Below are 18342 nucleotides of genomic sequence, written 5' to 3'. Positions count from 1 at the left end.
CACTGGATCCGATGAGTTTGCTGGTCTTTTAGCAGGACCAGGTCCCCTTCCTTTAGGTTGGGATTCTGGGTTTGCCACTTTTTACGTCCTTGGAGAAGAGTGAGGTATTCCTTCCTCCATCTGTCCCAGAAACGATCTGCAAGGTATTGTGCGTATCTCCACTGACGTTTATATATGTCCTTTTCATCGAAAATACCTTTTGGCGCTGGAATCTGTCCAATCTTCTGGCTCAATAATGTAGCTGGAGTTAAGATAGTCGGAAATTCTGGGTCTGTAGATACGGCAGTCAATGGTCTTGAGTTGATTACTGCTGCAACCTCAGCAAGGAATGTGGTGAGCACCTCATGAGTAAGGCGTGAAGAACTCACGTCAAGCAACATTGAGTCCAGTATGCGCCTTGCCATCCCAATCATGCGTTCCCATGCTCCGCCCATGTGTGAAGAGTGTGGTGGGTTGAATTTCCATACGCAGCCTTGATCACTCAAATAATTTCCAACTTGTTGTTGGTCTATCTGTAACTCTCTGCAAGCACCAATGAAATTAGTTCCACAATCTGATCTCAACAACTTCACAGGACCTCTTAGAGCAAGAAATCTCCTTAGAGAGTTGATAAAACTTGAAGTGTCCATTGACTCAATCACTTCGATATGTACAGCTCATACACTTAAGCAAGTGAACATTACAGCCCATCTTTTGCTGTTGACTTCACCACCACGAGTTCTTCTGGCCATTACTATCCATGGTCCAAACACATCGATCCCAACATATGCAAAGGGTGCATCTTCACTCAGTCTGTCTGCGGGTAGGTCAGCCATCTGTTGATACTGCTGTCTACCTCTTAACTTCTGACATTTGACACAGTTATGGATAATCGTGGCTATTTGTCTTTTCACTCCAATTATCCAGAACCCTGCAACTCTGATGGCACCTTCGGTATAGTGTCTTCCTTGATGTCTGACTCTCTCATGGTAATGCCGGATAATCAAGGTTGCCAAATGGTGGTTTCTTGGTACTATCAAAGGGTTCTGTTCCCTTCTTAGCAGGTTTGACTTATTCAGTCGTCCCCCAACTCTAAGCATGCCTTCATTGTCGATTATTGGGTTCAGTTTGAATAGTGGGCTACCCCTTGAGACTGGTCTATTGCCTCTCAAACACTTAATCTCTTCTGCAAAGACTTCTTCTTGCACACGATGTATGATAAATAACTCTGCCTTCTCATACTCTAACGCATTGGGTAACTCCTTGCAGGTGTGCCATCCATGACAAGACAATGTCTGGTTGGACTTGCGGAAAATCTGTGCAATATGACTCAGTCTTGCTATAGTCTTCACCAATCTTTTCCAAGAAGAGAAATGTTCAAAACGTCTTACCTCCAAGTTTCTTCTTGAGCAGATATTAGAACTCAATGTTATAACTTCAGGGCGGATTTCTTGATCAGTGTCTGGATCCACCAGGTAGAAATCGATATCTTCTTCTGAGTTTGTAGAAGACTGATCTGTTAAAAACTTGGGTCCTGTAAACCAAATGGTTTGCGTGAGGACAACTGCTGGCACTGAGCTCGTGGCAATGTCGGCGGGATTCAAACCAGTCGGGACATAGTTCCATTGTTCAGGTCTACTGATTTTTCTTATTCGTTCTACCCTGTTAGCCACGTACACATAGAACCTTCTTACACTGTTGCATATGTAGCCAAGTATGACCTTGCTGTCAGTGTAGTACTTAACCTGATCAATTTCAGTGTCCATTTCATTTTGTAGGAATTCTGCAACTTCAACAGCTAGGGTTGCTCCACACAATTCTAATCTTGGAATAGTGTGAGCCGGTTTTGGAGCTAACTTGGCTCTTCCTAGAAGAAACCCGACATGGGATCTCCCGGAGGAATCTATGATCTTGAGATAAGCCACGGCCGCTATAGCCTCGGTGGACGCATCACAAAAGATATGAATCTCTTTCCTCTGACTTCTTGAAGTTGAAGTAGGTGAATAGCAGCGTGGGATATTAAGTTCTTCCAGTACTTTCAAGGAGTCTCTCCATTTCTCCCATTTAGGTAGTAGGTCTATTGGTAGAGGGGCATCCCAATCTGTCACTCTCTCAGTAAGCTGACGAAGTATGGATCTCCCTTGGACGGTAACTGGAGTCACGAAGCCTAGGGGATCGTAAAGGCTATTGACAGTTGACAGGATTCCTCGTCTGGTGAATGGCTTCTTGGTGTCAGAGACCTGAAAGGTGAATTCATCTGAAGTTACATTCCAGAGAAGACCGAGACTCCTTTGCATGGGTAGGGCATCTACTCCCAAATCCAAATCCTTCAAATCTTTAGCATGATCTTCTGGATTAAAAGCCTTCATTACTTCACTGCTATTAGATGTGATCTTATGAAGCCTTAAGTTAGCAGTCAACAGGAGCTGTTGAGTTCCTTTTATCAGATTGATGGCTTCTTCAGGTGTTGGGAAGGATTTCAGACCATCATCTACATAGAAATCTCTCTCAATGAATTGCCTGGTGGCAAATCCAAATTCCTTTTCACCTTCCTGTGCTGTTCTTCTCAGTCCATAAGTTGCCACGGCAGGAGATGGACTATTGCCAAAGACATGGACTCTCGTGCGATAATCTATCACCTGATCATTAATGTCATTGTTGCGGTGCCATAAGAATCTGAGATAATTTCTGTGGTCTTCTTTGACTACGAAACAGTCGAGAACATCTGTTGGATGTCAGCTGTCACAGCAATGGGTTCCTTCCTGAACCGTATCAACACTCCTACAAGGTTGTTCGTTAGATTTGGACCTGTTAGAAGAACGTTGTTTAAAGAAGTTCCCTTGAACTGAGCGCTTGAGTCGAAGACGATTCTGATTTGCTCCGGTTTACGAGGATGGTAGACTCCAAAGGATGGAAGGTACCAGCATTCTTCGCCTTCTACAAGGTCTGGTGCTGGCTCGGCATGATGGTTATCTAGAATCTTCTGCATGAATGCTAGAAAGTGATCTTGCATCTCAGGTTTGTTGCGTAGAGTTCTCTTAAGTGCAGCAAATCTGGTTAAAGCTTGTTCTCGATTGTTAGGGAGAGTAAGCCTTGGTACACGAAAGGGTAATGGAGCTACCCAACTGTTGGAGTTGTCCTTGAAGAACTCTTCATTCATAATCTTGATGAACTCGTCTTCGACCGAAGGAGCAATCTTGTTGTCATCACAAGTAGTCTGGTACACTGCATCACCAAGATCCTTGTGAGAAGTGAGCTTGCAAGTAATGCCTTGGAGTACTTGATATGGAACTTCAGGATTGAAATCAAGTCTTTCCTTCACATAATAGTGCAATGGACATTTCATCGATCGATAGGTGTATGATCCCTCCACATTAGTTTTGTAAGAAGCTACATCCAAGAGCTTGTGAGATCGATCTAAACAAACTTCTCCTATTATCACCCATCCAAGATCAAGTTTCTGGGCATAAGGAGCATCATCTGGACCGTTACATAACTCTCTTATTTTATGAACTCTAGGAATGTCTCTCCCTAGAAGAATCAAGATCTTCGCATCCTTGCTAAGTGTAGGAATGCATTTAGCAATGTGGCTCAAATGAGGGTGATGACGTGCAACCTCAGGTGTGGGGATCTCTTCTCTGTTGTTCGGTAATTGATCACATTCGATTAGAGTAGGAAGAGGAAACTCTATGTTCTCATATTCTGATGCCACTATGAAGCCATGGGCCCTTCTTCCAGAAGTACTGACCCTTCCTGCGCATGTCTGCAAGGTATAGGACCAGGCCTCTCCATGAATGTTGAATAAGTCAAAGAATTCTGTACTTGCCAACGGGCGATTGCTCTGATCGTCGAGTATGGCATACATTTTTATGGCATTTTGTGGATATCCTTCAGGAAAAACCCTTACAAGACATATCTTGCTGCAAGACTTGCTATGAAGCCCTTCTCCACACACCTCTGTACATCTTGTGGTTACGGGGTTGGCATGTTGCTCAGTTCTCTCCCCGCCATCATCTGAGGTGGTCTTGGGGTTGCTGCCGGGTGAAGGTTTCCTTTTGAACAGGTCTGCATGGAGTGCGTCCACATGCCTCACACTGTTGCACAGGGAACATCTGATGGCGATCTTACAGTCTCTAGCGAAAAGATCGGAGGATGCACAACACTTATAACAGATATTATGTTCTTTGAGAAATGTCTTGCGTTCTTTGATAGGCTTGTCCTTAAATGCACGACATTTGGAGAGAGAATGTGGTGCATTATGAATGGGACATTGTTGATCAAGATTGCTTGCCTTGGTATCTTGTAATTTAGTGTCTGTAGCCAAGACGTTGGACGTGATAGCGATCTTCCTCACGGCAATAGGATGCCTTAAGTCCCTGAATTTACTGTTGGTGGCAATACCCTTTGAAGTAGTTGAAGGAAAGATGGTTGTATCTGGATATAGGAAGCTTGGGTCATTCTTGGTTCTTGCGATCTTCCTGACGAACTCTGCAAAATAGGAAAAGGGGGGAAAGGAAACATGGTGTTCATATTTATACTTCGATCCTACGCTAGTCCACTCTCCCTGGAGATAACTAGACAACTTTGCTACAATAGGATTTACACCCTGAGCAGTGTCTAAATAGCTAAGACCTGGCAAACTAGGATCTGACTTAGCAATTTCAAGTTCATGAAGGAGGTCACCTAACTCTCTAAGCCTATGATTGTCCTTAACAGAAATCTTAGGAAAGTCTTTTAGTCTCTGGAATAAGGCAGATTCAATGACTTCGGGGCTCCCATAGTCTTGTTCCAGACGTTCCCAGGCAGCATTGAGGCCTGCTTCAAAGTTGTAAATGTAGACGGATTTAAGTCTCTTTACTTGTTCTGAAGATTGACGCCCCAACCACCTTATTAGTAAGTCAAGTTATGCTTGAGGTTCAATATCCAAGTTCTTGGTTACCGCCTTAAATGTAGATCTCCAACTCCTATAGTTCTCTGGGTGGTCGTCGAATCTAGACAGTCCAGTAGTAATTAACTCTCGCCAAATCATGTACTTACTGAACTCTGCAATATCAACCCTTTCAGTTTTTACATCCACAGGTGATACTGATGGTGCACCATCTTGAATCATGGTTGGTATCTGATGCTGGCTGATAGGTGGAGAGAAAGGTATTGCAGATGGGTTCAATCCAGGTAAGGGTCTGATGTCTGAAGATCTCTGTGTGTTTGAAGTTGAAGTTAACTGTATTACAGGAGGTATAGAGTTCACTCTGTAGTCTTCTGTTGTGCCCTTGTAATCTCTGTTCACATATGGTTGTGGTGGCACATGAGCTGGATAAGTTGGTACACTTAATTTTGTGGCACGCGGTAGTTGTGGAGTGTCTCTGTTGGAAGGTGCGTCTGGTTGATCAGCTTGCTTTGACGACATGTTGCCTTCTGATTGACTTGCTGGATGATTATGGGAAGAATCTCCAACTGTAGGTGGAACTGTATCATCGTGGTTCTGGGTTAAGACAAACTGTAGGGTCCTTTCAACAGGGTCTTGACAAGCAGCCAAGCTGGGACAATATGCTCCTTCTTCTTCTAAAAGGGCTTGTTCCAAGACGGATAATTCTGCTAAGGCTACTTCCTTTTCTCTATTCTTCTGAAGGATTTCTAGCTGAGCCTCTGATTCTGCTTGTATTCGTTTAGCTTCTGCCTTGAAGGCTGCTTCCTTGCTTTTAGCTTCTGCCTTGAAGGCTGCTTCCTTGCATTTAGCTTCTGCTTCCTTGCATTTAGCTTCTGCCTTGAAGGCTGCTTCCTTGCATTTAGCTTCTGCTTCCTTGCATTTAGCTTCTGCCTTGAAGGCTGCTTCTCTTTCAGAACAGGTGGCTTGAACCTGGGCTACTGCAACCTTTTGGCGAGCTTTGAGTATTTGGTCGCTCAATGTTGACCTTACAGAGCAGGACCGCAATGACTTAGAAGATGATTTATGATATGAGCGGGCAGATCTATTTGATTTTCCTGAGTGTCTGGAAGAAGCAGATATACAGGATGTAGTTTCATGTAGTTGTGCTAATCTACCCTCTATCTGTGTCTTTGCTTCAATATAAGTGATATGTCTCTGCTGGTCAGTAGCAATAAAGTTCTTTAACTCTAGTGAAGCTTCCTCTAAATTGGAATGTGACAAAAGGGAAGAGTACTTTTCAGAAAGTCTTTTATAATTCTCAAATGCCTTCTTAACCCTTGAGAGGGCAGTGTTCAATTGCTCAGAATTGTTGCTAGTTTCATTACTGGCTGTTATACAACTTAAAGTTTTCTCCCATAATGCAGTCAGGTTACTGTATGTCTCTTCCTTACTTGCATCATAAGCCTCTCTTGCCTTCAAAGATGGATGAGGGGCTCTAACAGGACGAGCAGAATGCAGCATGGTGTCTGTTTTATCTTGATTACATGCAGGTGACTCATAAGTGGGATCTCTGTCAGACATAATGACAAGTGCTGTAGTTTTAATGTCTTGTTGGAAATCTGCAGAAGCTCAGCTCTGTAGGTAGTTACTTTTATTTGCAAGCAGGCTGAGCTGGTGAGCTGAATATTTGTATCAATGAGGCAGCTAGAGCAGCAGCCTGGCTCACACTGGATGCTTCACTCAGTGCACAGACAAGATTACTGTTCTTCATACAGGAGAATGGTTACTCACAGTTCTGAAGCTGCAGAGATGGCTGTGTGATGAATTCTCATGGAGATTTACTGGAAATTTACTGTTCTGTCTTGGCATCGGTTGTACTTGTGGCGAGATTCGTTTAGACCCAGTCTGTCAGAATGTGTGCAGCAAGTTGAATGATCGCCTTAACAGATAGTTTACTCAATGAATAACAACTTCAGAGGTATTTTCCAATGCTTCTTTATGCTTCAAGGTAACAAAGGTATGAACATAAAAGGTGTTTTCATAGATAAATTTCCAGTGATGTCACATAGCCTCCTCACTCTACAGCATCTTGATAACCACTAAACAAAATGAGTTACAACAGGAAATGGAGAGTGGAAGCAACCAACTAGTCAGAAACAGCAGGGGTGTGTGGATGATACCAAATAACATTATAACATAACATGTAAATGACAACTGCTAAACAGTAAAGCTGCGTGGCAGCACAACTACTACTGATCAACAATGAAGGGGGTTAAATATGCCTGCCACTTATCACAGATTAAAGAGGAGCTTATTATCCCTGCTACTGACCACCAATGAAAGGGGGTTATTTATCAATGCCACTGACCACCATAGAAAGAGTGGTAATTATCCTTGCCACTGTCTACCAGTAAAAGAAGAGGTTATTAGTACTGCCACTCCAATGAAAGTGAGGTTAATTATCCTTACCACTGCCCACTAACGAAAGAGGGAATAATTATCAATGCCACTGACCACCAATAAAGGGTTCCCCTCTCATTTACATCAAATTGCATCCTGAACCTTGTGCTTCTGCTGGGAAGAAGCCTGGGGTAGAGCTGGGAAGCAGAAAGTGCATCATCTGGAGGAAGACCTGAGGAGGGCGGAGTCAGCTGCCAAAGTTTGCTAAATGGTGAGACCAAGGAAGGCGCAGACGAGAGGGTGCTGCAGCTGCATAGAGAGGTGTAGGATCTGTAGTTCTGTCCTCCTCTCTGATGATGACTGCTGAGACGAGGGGGGATGTGACGAACCTCTTCACGGTTGCATGAAGAGGTGCAGGATCTGGTGGAGGAGTTTTGTCCTCTTCTCTTCTGCCAACTGCTGAGACAAGGTGAGGGTGGAGACAAGGGGTGTGCTGCAGCTGCAGTAGAGGTGTGAGGGCCATATGAAATGACCTGGTGGGCCTTGTGTTTAACACATCTGATTTAAAAGTAAGCTGCACATTCAAGAACACTGAAAATAACCTTTAAAGTGATATTATCCACTTCACCACTGGAAGGTCATACCCCCTTGATGACCAAGCCATTTTTTGCTATTTATCACTGCACTACTTTAACTGATAATTGTGCAGTCATGCAACACTATACCCAGTGACATTTCTATATTTTTTTCACACCAATAGAGCTTTCTTTGGGGGGTATTTGATTACAACTGGGTTTTTTTTAATAAATTTTAAGATTTTTGATCATTTAGTAAAATGACCAAAAATTTTGAAAAAAACCTTATTTTTTTACCTTTTGCTATAAATCATATCCAATAAAAATTTTTTAAAAATCAAACTTTTTAAAAAATTTAGGCCAAAATCCAAATAAGTGTATATTGATTGCATTGCATGAAAGTTATAGCTTCTACAAACTATGGGTTATATACTGGAATTTTTATTTATTTTTCTACTAGTAATGGTGGTGATGAGTGACTTATAGTGGAACTGTGATAGTATAATCTGACTGAATAGAACAATCTGACACTAACGGACACTGCGTGGGAACTAACTGACACTGATATCACCAGTGATATTAATACAGTGATCAGTAATAATACTATACACTGTCACTGTACTAATGACACTAGCTGGGAAGGGGTTAACATCTCCAGGTGCTCAAACGGTTTAGTGTGTGCCTAGCAAGTGTTATTGTGTGTATTATGTGCTGCTGTTTACTAAAAATCTCTTTGTTCCTTCTTCCTGCTTTGCAGGGAAAAGAAACAAAGAGATTGTTCCCTCTGTACAGAGCCCTGTGTTGATTGTCATCACAAGGTTCTGGGCTATGATTGTACACAGCGGATCAGCAGGTTCCAGCCTTGAAACATTGGCCAGGACCTGCTGACTGACTCCCGCTGTGTACAATCACAGTGGGAGTCGGCGTGCGTGCGCTCCCTGTACCTGGAAGAGGTCTGGTAAGTACATCTCTGTGCCTGTACAGGCTGCCCCTTCCATCCACAGTACATTGCGGGTGGGCGGTCCAGAAGTGGTTAATATGATAAAGCTTGTATGATATTTGAATGATTGGACTGACATTTATTTTAACTCCAAGACCTTTTTTGAGTTTTCCAGGTACTGTCATGGCCAAAAATATTGGCCCCCCTCATTTCTGTCAGATAATGCACCACTTAGCCCAGAAAATTGTTGCAATTACAAATGTTTAGGCATTCTAATGTTTATTTCTTTTGTTTGTATTGTATGACACAAAAATGTGGAGAAACAAAAAGCCAAATCTGACACAATCCACGCAAAAATGGACTGGACAAAATTATTGGCACCTTCTTAAAATTGTAAGAAATAATTGCATTCCAAGTTTGTGATGTTCCTGTAATTTGTGATTAAACTCACCTGTATCTAATAACAGATCTTAATGTTCCTGTGTCCACTGTGCACAACATTATCAAGAAGTCTACAGCCTATGGCACTGTAGCTAATCTCCCTGGATGTGGATGAAAGAGAAAAACTTGATCAAAGATTGCAACAAAGGATTGTTTAAATGGTGGATAAAGAACCTCAATCAACTTCCAGACAAATTCAAGCTGACCTCCAAGCACAGGGTACAACTGTGTCAGCTCGCACTATATGTCGTCATCTCAATGAAAAGGGACGCTATGGTAGGAGACCCAGGAGGACACCACTGCTGACACAGAAACATAAAAAGCCAGACTGGAGTTTGCCAAAATTTACCTGAGCAAGCCAAAATTATTTTGTGAGAATGTGCTGTGGACAGACAAGACAAAATTACAGCTTTTTGGTAAAGCCCATCATTCTACTGTTTTTGGAAAACGCAATGAGGCCTTTAACCACTTGCCTACTGGGCACTTATACCCCCTTCCTGCCCAGGCCAATTTTCAGCTTTCACACTGTCAGCGCTGTCACACTTTGAATGACAATTGCGCGGTCATGCAACACTGTACCCATCTGAGATTTGTATAATTTTTTTGAGACAGATAGAGCTTTATTTTGGTGGTATTTAATCACCTCTGGTTTTTATTTTTTCTTAAACAAACCAAAAACCACTGAAAATTAAAAAAAAAAAGCTTTTTCTTAGTTTTTGTTATAAGATTTTGTAAATAAGTGATTTTTCTCCTTCACTGATGTGCGCTAATGAGGCTGCAGTGATGGGCACTGATAGGCTGCACTGATGGACACTGATAGGTGGCAATGATGGCCATTGACAAGCATCACTGATGGGCACTGAAAGGCAGCACTCATGTATGGCACTGATAGGTGGCACTGATAGGTGGCGCTGACACTGATAGGCGGCACTGACTGGCACTGTTAGGTGGCACTGACTGGCACTGTTAGGCGGCACTGATAGGCAGCACTGACGGGCACTGATAGGCGGCACTGACTGGCACTGATTGGCATTGATAGGTGGCACTGACTGGCACTGATGGGTGACACTGAAAGGCAGCTCAGATGGGCACTGATATGTGGCATTGATGTGCACTGGTAGGCACTCATATGTGGCAGTGATGTGGCACTGCACACTGGCAAGTAGCATGGATGAGCACTAACAGCTGGCACTGATGGACACTGATAGGTGGCACTGCTGGGGCAACAAAAATCATCAGGGCACACTGATCATCAGTGCCCTGATGATCAGTGTACATGTCCCCTCTGAGGGATGTCGATTACCGGCTCTCCTCTCCTCTTGAGCTGTCAGCGTGACAGCTCGTGAGGAGAGAAATGCCGATAACCGGCATTTCCCTATTTACATGTGATCAGCTGTGATTGGACACAGCTGATCACATGACCGAGCCGACATCTTCGGGTCTTTCCGTTGATCGGTGATCCGCTGTGTCCGAGGGACACAGCGCACCGCCGATCGCCACGTCCCAGAACGAGAGAACCACCTTGCGCCTGTCATTTTACTATATGGCGGGCGGGAGGTGGTTAAAGAAAAGAATACAGTCCCTACAGTCAAACATGGTGGAGGTTCACTGATGTTTTGGGGTTGTTTTGCTGCTTCAGGCACTGGATGTCTTAATCGTGTGCATGGCATTATGGAATCTGAAGACTACCATAGAATTCTGGGGTGCATTGTAGGATCCAGTGTCAGAAAGTTTGGACTGAACACACACGTCAAAAAGTACCCAGAAATGGTTTCAGACAAAATGCTGGAGAGTACTGAAGTGGCCAGCAATGAGTCCAGATCGCAATCCCATAGTGCACCTGTGGGGAGAACAGCAGGGAAATGGAATCCTTCCAATCTGAGAGACCTGGAGCAATTGGCGAAAGAAGAGTGCACCAAAATTACAGTAGAGAGGTGTAAGAAACTAATTTATGGTTACCGGAAGCAGTTTGATTTCAGTTATTTTTTCCAAGGGGTGTGCTACCAAATTTTAAATTGATGGTGCCAATATTTTTGTCCAGTCCATATTTGGTGTTTTTTGTGGAATGTGTCAGATTTGGCTTTTTGTTTCTCCACTTTTTTGTGTCATACCAATACAAACAAAAGAAATACATATAAGCTGTTGTAATTGCAACAATTTACTGAGAGAAGTGGTGCATTATCTGATAGAAATGCAGGGGTGCCAATATTTTTGTCCATGACTGTAAATCTGTTTCTTGATCAATAACATTTTACATTTGTAGTTTATCCTAACATACTATACATTATTATTTCCAGCACAGATACAGATTCATATTTGTAGCAGGTTTTGCTCTTTTCTATATTCTGTGGTTTAATTGGGAAGATTTGATGAAACACCTGAGTAATGTGGGGTCTATATGTACAGTAGGTACACAGTTTAATTGAATTGTGTTAACCGGTTGCTGACCAGCCACAGTACATATACTATGGCAGGGTGGTACCACTGCACAAAATCACATATATCGCACGCCCACCCTACCCGCGCCGCTGATCGCTGCTGTGGGTGTCAATCACTGGGTCCCGGCCGGTGATTACCCGTCGGGTCCCAGCAATAACTGACAAAGAGGATGGCTGCAGTATTTACACTGCAGCTCTGCTCCCTGTCAGTTCCCAACACACAGTTCCTGAGAGCCCCCTAGTGAAACACTCCCCCCACACATTTAACTCTTTGATTGCCTAAAAATTTTAACCCCTTCCTCCCCAGTGCCATTAGTACAGTGTCAGTGTTTTTTTTTGCACTGATCACTGTATTGTGATACTGGGAATGTCAGTGACCCAAGTCAGTTCCCCCGCAGTGTCAGAATGTCCACCGCAGTCCTGCAGTCCCACCATAAGTCGCAGATCACCGCCATAAGTCGCTGATCACCGCCATAAGTCGCTGATCGCCGCCATTATTAGTATAAAAAAAAAATCCCAGTATCTTTCCCGCCATTTGTAGATGCTATAACTTTCACGTAAACCAATTAATTTACACATATTGGGATTTTTTTTTTTTAGTAAAGACATGTAGCAGAATACGTTTTGGGCAAAATTTATGATGAAATTTGATTTTTAAATTTTTTTACTGGACATGCTTTATAGCAAAAAGTCCAAAATATTGTTTTTTTTCTCAAAATTGTCAGACTTTTGTTTTTATAGCACAAAAAATTAAAAATGTACAGGCGATCAAATACCACCGAAAGAAAGCTCAATTCGTGGGAAAAAAAGGACGTAAATGTAATTTGGTTGCAGTGTTGCATGACCGCGCAATTGTCAAAGTAACGCAGTGATGTAGCACAAACCGCTTCTGTAACCGCTTCCTGACCGCCCTATAGCAGAAATACTGCTACAGGGCGGCACAGGTGCACAAAATCACATATATATGAGCCGGCGATCGGCTTTCATGTAAAAGCAATCCTAGTGGCTATTTAGCTGCAGGATTGCTTTTACAAGCAGCAGGAGATGATGCCCCCCCTCCCCTGCTGCCTTCCACGGGCAGTCCCGTGCCATCGGGGGAACCTGAGAATGCAGCCGGTGTTTCTGCCAGCTGACCATAGAGCTGATTGGAGACCAGAATGGTGCCAATCATCTCTATAGTCTAAGAATTCGGAAGCTACGAGCATTTCATCACTTCAGTTTTGCAGGATATAAACAGCGCCATTTGTAAATTGGGAAAGCATCTGATCATACCGATCTTGGTGAGATTAGATAATTTAAGGGCAGAGGAGATCTCTAGAGTCTGATAGACCCCAGATTTCTCAAAAAAGAATATATGACAATGCCCATTGAAGTTATAGGGGATATTTGCATTCTCTGTGATAGCATTAAAAGTGATCAAAAAAAAAAGAAAGGCACAGTGCAAAAATAATAAAAAAAATCTAAATAACTTAAAAAATAAAAAAATAATAAAACTTGCCCCTCCCATGCGCTCACACCTGTGTGCAAAAGCATTGACCCTGTGTCGGTATGTAAACAGCGGTTGCACCATGCATGTGAAGTATCGCCATGAACGTCAGATCAAGGGCAGTAATTCTAACACTAGACCTCCTCTGTAAATCTAAAATGGTAGGTTTTAAAGGCTTTTAAAGTTGCCTATGGATATTAAAAATGTATGCAGTTTGTCGCCATTGCATGGGGCATGCGCAGATTTAAAGCACGTCATGTTTGGTATCTACTTACTCGGCATGCCATCATCTTTTATAGTTTACCAAATAATTGGCCAATATATTGTGTTTTTATGCATTAAAAGTAAAAAAAAGTGTATTTTTTTTTTAAATTTGCTTTTGAAAAATCGAGTACTATGTGACATAATTAATTGTAGTTCCCACCATTTTATTCACTAGGGTGTCTGCTTTAAAAAATACATAATGTTTGGGGGTTTAAATTAGTTTCCTAGCAAAAAATACAGATTTTTTTCATGTGAACAAAAAGTGTCAGAAAAGACTTGATCTTTAGATGGTTAGAAGAGTGAGTGATGTGTGGCATAAACTTCTAATGCTGGGCATAAAATGCCCCCACCCCCCAAAACGACCCCTTTTTGGAAAGTAGACACCACAAACTATTTGCTGAGAGGCATGTTGAATCAATAGAATAATTTATTTTTTTAAAACAAGTTTTTGGAAAATGACAAAAAATTTTTTTTTTTTTACACAAAATTGTCACTTAAATGATTTACTGCTCACACATGCCATGGTTATATGTGGAATTACTCCCCAAAATACATTTTGCTACTTCTCCCGAGTATGGGGGTACCAGATGTGAGAGAGGTTTTGGCAAGCTAGCCAAGTACAGGACCCCAAAATCCAATAAGCACCTTCAAGCTTTTAAAGGTCCTCATTTCCTCATTACACTTCCAGACAACCTATCACAGTTTCAGAGGCCCTGAAATGCCAGGATAGCACCAAATCCCCCCAAATTACCCCTGTTTGGAAAGTAGACACCCCAAGGAATTTGATAAGAAGCACGGTAAGTATTTTGCAGATCTCATTTGTTGCCGCAAGTTTTTGGAATATGAAGAAAAAAAACAAAATCATATTTTTTATTTTTTTATATTTCAAAACCTTGTAAAAAAATTGAAATCTGTAAAATACTCATCATGCCTATTTTTAAATTCCTTGGGGTGTCTACTTTCCAGAAAGGGGTCATTTGGAGGGGGTTTGAGGCTATCCTGGCATGTCAGGGCCTTCGAAACTGTGATAGGTAGTGAGGAAGTGAAATGAGGAAGTTACGCACCTTCAGGCTTTCAAAGTGGTCATTGGATTTCAGGCTCCTGTATGTGGCTAGGCTCCCAAAAAGTCTCAGACATGGGGTATCCCCATACTCGGTAGAAGTAGCAGAATGTATTTTGGGGTATAATTCCACATATACCCATGGCTTGTGCGAGAAATAAATAATTTAAATGACAACTTTGTGTAAAAAAAAAAATGTTTTTATCATTTTCCAAAAACTTGTGGAAAAAAAATAAATCTTCCATGGACTCAATATGGCCCTCAGCAGATAGCTTAGGGTGTCTACTTTCCAAAAAGGGGTCATTTGAGGGTGTTTGTACTATCCTGGTATTTTAGCACCTCAAGAAATGTGATGGGCAGTCAGAAAGTAAAAGCTGTGTAAATTCCATTATCTATACCATAGTTTGTAGACGCTATAACTTTCACACAAAGCAATCAATATACACTTACTGGGATTTTTTTTAACCAAAAACATGTAGCAGAATACATTTTAGCCTAAATTTTAGGTTTTTTGGATATTTTTTATGACCAAAATGAGAAAATATTGTTTTTTTTAAAAAAAAGAAACTTTTTCTTCAAAACTTTTTTTGTTTATAATGCCAAAAATAAAAAGTGCACAGGTGATCAAATACCACCAAAAGAAAGCTCTATTTGTGTGAAATGTACCGTATTGCATGATCGCACAATTGCCCAATAAACTAGCACAGCGCTGTATAGCAAAAAATGGCGTAAATTGCAGTATCTATACCATAGTTTGTAGACGCTATAACTTTCACACAATGCAATCAATATACACCCTTTGGGATTTATTTTTACCAAAAACATGTAGCAGAATACATTTTGGCCTAAATTTATAACTAACTTTAAGTTTACTATATATTTTATATAGCCAAAAGTAAAAAATATGATTTTTCTTCAAAATGTTCGGCCTTTTTTTGTTTATAGTGTGAAAAATAAAAAGAGCACACGTGATCAAATACCACCAGAAGAAAGCTCTATTTGTGTGAAAAAAGGACATAAATTTCGTTTGGGTGCAGCATTGCATGATCACGCAATTATCAGTTGAATTAGTGCAGCGCCGAGTAGCAAAAAGAGGCCTGGTCAGGAAGGGGGTAAATCCTCTGGAGGGCAAGTGGTTAATTGGTTCTTACACTAGACAGTTGTTTGTAAACTTTGATTGGGCTGTGTTTTGGCCAGCTGGTATCACCTGTCCCTAGTGTCCACAATGTGGTCTTAAATTGTAATGTCCCAGTGCTCGTAGCATGGCTCTGCAAACATACTTATCAAGTGTGTGCCATTTATGTCATTTCAAATACTGTTAGTTCTCCCCAGTGATACCATTTTTCCCAAGCAGTTATTAAAAAAAGGCGTTTTTTTTTTTAATTTAGCTGTACATTGAAATAAAGTCAGTTTTTGCTCATTATGTCATTTCTACATTTTATACATAAACAGTGTTGCTTAAAGAAGAGGAAAAAAGTAAGCTGCTTTCTAAGAAGGAGATGGAAATATCTGAGCTAACACGACAACTGCAAACTCAAGAGAAAGAAAAGCAAAGTGAGCTGATCAAACAGCAAATAGAGGTAATAATTAGTCAGTATATTAATTGCAATTGCACAAAATAGAAGTCAAATTTTATTTGATTAAATATATATTACATAAAGCTAGGGAATTTCAATATTTTATTTTGTCACAGCAACTTAAAACTTAAAGCTATATATGTTATTTTATTTATTTATGTATTAATTTTTTACAAAATCATGCCAGTTCTAAAGATACACGTTCAGCTAGTGAAAACATAATTATTTGATTTGTTTGTATTTATATTTCATTGGAAAAGAGTAAATATTACTATTCATGAGATTAATATTATATCTCATGGTGTATGTAAATTCTAACAACAAGCATCTCTTATTTGATCACTTTTGGGCTGGGTTCACACTGATGCGGTGCGGAATTCGCAGCGTTTTCTGTGCAAATTCCGCACTGCATCAGAATCGCACCCCATTTATGCGAACCGATGCGGCTGTGTATGTTAACAACACCCCAAAATCGGTCCACAAAATGCAGTGCAATGTGCAGAATCGGATAGCATAGTTATGAATACGCATGCGATCCTATTCTAGTGCGGACCCAAATAAGGGCCCTGCACCTTTTTGGTGCGGGTGAGGTTCGATTTGAGCCGTACAAAATGTATGGCTCCAATCGCACCGCACACAAATCTCATGTAATTTGCACAGGAATGCAGTGCGGTTCCCGTGGGAATCACATGTGATGTACCGCACCGTATTAGTATGAACCTAGCCTTAATCTGTTAATTACAGTATATATTTTTCTTGTTTTCACTTTATATCTGTTTGATAAATGCAAGAAACTGCCTGCAATGCTGCCAGAAATGATCTGAGTTGATAATAGTCAAAAGAGGAAGAGAATGTACACTCGGCTATCTCTGTGAACTACAGAACATTTCCACCTGTGTTATGGAGAAGCAGAGAGTGGGAGGTTTCCTGTAGTCCAGGTCTAGGGTGACAATATTGTGCCTTCATAGATAATACAGTGAGAGAGTGTTTCCACCCTAAAACAGGAATTGTGTTCCTGGCAGAGTCACTAGGTAAAAATAAGCCAAAAACAGCCAACAAACAAACTGCAGTTGCAATATATTATATTTTTGTTCTTGGGTTTAGACATGCTTTAAAACAAAACTATAATGCTTTTCAGTGATCACTCATTTCAAAAAACAGTAATTTATGAATGAACGATCAGCGATGTTGGGCTGTGTGTATCATGGCACTGCCCCAGCATTGAAGATCACTCATTCATAAAAAGTGAAAGCGCATACTGTACGCAGTACTGCAGCTCTCTCTGATCCAAGCCAGCATCTCAGTCCAGAAAGTAGATGGTGACTTTGGATGATGTCTGAACAAAGATGGCACCAACCTTCTGGAGAGTTGAAAGCATTGTCAGGGGGTGTATTGTAATCTCAGAGGTAATAAATACCTGCAAGTGTTACATTTTCAAACTGTTTATTCTTATTATTATACAGGATTTATATAGCACCAACAGTTTGCTCAGCGCTTTACAACGTGAGGGCAGACAGTACAATTACAATACAATTCAATACAGTAGGAAACAGAGGGCCCTGCTCTTTAGAGTTTACAATCTAAAAGGGAGGGTCAGTTGATACATAATTGTGGGGGATTAGCTGATAATAAAGTACAGATATTAGGTGGGGGCAGGAAAGGCTTGTCTGAAGAGAAGAGTTTTCAGGGATTGTCTAAATGTAGACACAGTAGGAGACATTCGGACAGATTGGGGTAGGAAATTCCATAGGATAGGAGAGGCTCGGGAAGAGTCCTGGAGGTGAATATAGGAGGAGGTGACAAGGGAACTAGAGAGCAGGAGGTCTTGGGTGGAACAAACAGAACGATGTGTTTGGTATTTTAGCATGCATGCACTTGGCACAAAGTTATATTTTACACCCTAAATACTGGTGTAACATATAGCATGGTATAAAAGATGGATTTGGCCTTTAAGCATACCAGCGCAGTTTACCAATCCTTAATATGATGGCTGCATTAGTTTTATTTTTAAGGCTTTTTCTTTATTTTTACCTATTGCTTTGGCCAGTAAGTATGTTATTTTTCAACTTTAACAAAAAAGCTGTACAGCAAAAGTGGCAGTTAGGCTCCTTTCACACTGCCAATTTGTTGCAGGCTCTGGATTCCTGCGGCAATAATCTGCGGATTCTTGCTGTAGGAATGACTGGATTATGCAATCAGACGTATCCAGACTCTGAGATCTGTCCCAGAACTGCAGCTAATAACTCTGTGCGGTTACATACAGTCAGCAGCAGCCACTGTCAGCCTGCTATTAGTTTAAATGAGCAGAGCGGCTG

The 18342-nt window shown here is 41.3% G+C and overlaps 2 protein-coding genes across 2 annotated transcripts in view; one reads left to right on the top strand and one right to left on the bottom strand.

Moving 5' to 3' along the window:
- CCDC152 (coiled-coil domain containing 152) overlaps nt 1–18342 on the top strand; it is a 99069-nt gene that overhangs the window by 45485 nt on the left and 35242 nt on the right. The window contains exon 6 of the mRNA XM_089687790.1: nt 15903–16030. Coding sequence (XP_089543916.1) covers nt 15903–16030 — 128 coding nt within the window. The remainder of the gene's footprint in view (nt 1–15902; nt 16031–18342) is intronic.
- LOC149454089 (uncharacterized) lies at nt 4461–6449 on the bottom strand. Its single transcript, XM_089687789.1, has one exon. The coding sequence runs from the start codon at nt 6425–6427 to the stop codon at nt 4883–4885; it is 1545 nt and encodes a 514-aa protein (XP_089543915.1). The 5' UTR covers nt 6428–6449; the 3' UTR covers nt 4461–4882.

Source organism: Staurois parvus, unplaced genomic scaffold (assembly GCF_062004578.1).
Source record: "Staurois parvus isolate SC_StPar_1 unplaced genomic scaffold, SC_StPar_1.0 ptg000438l, whole genome shotgun sequence".
NCBI classification, from domain to species: domain Eukaryota; kingdom Metazoa; phylum Chordata; class Amphibia; order Anura; family Ranidae; genus Staurois; species Staurois parvus.
Note: the sequence above shows the minus strand (reverse complement) of the source record. Positions and strands in the feature narration are given on the sequence as shown.

Coding starts and splice junctions, on each gene's coding strand:
- LOC149454089 (XM_089687789.1), bottom strand. CDS start 6,427: ATGTCTGACAGAGATCCCACTTATGAGTCACCTGCATGTAATCAAGAT.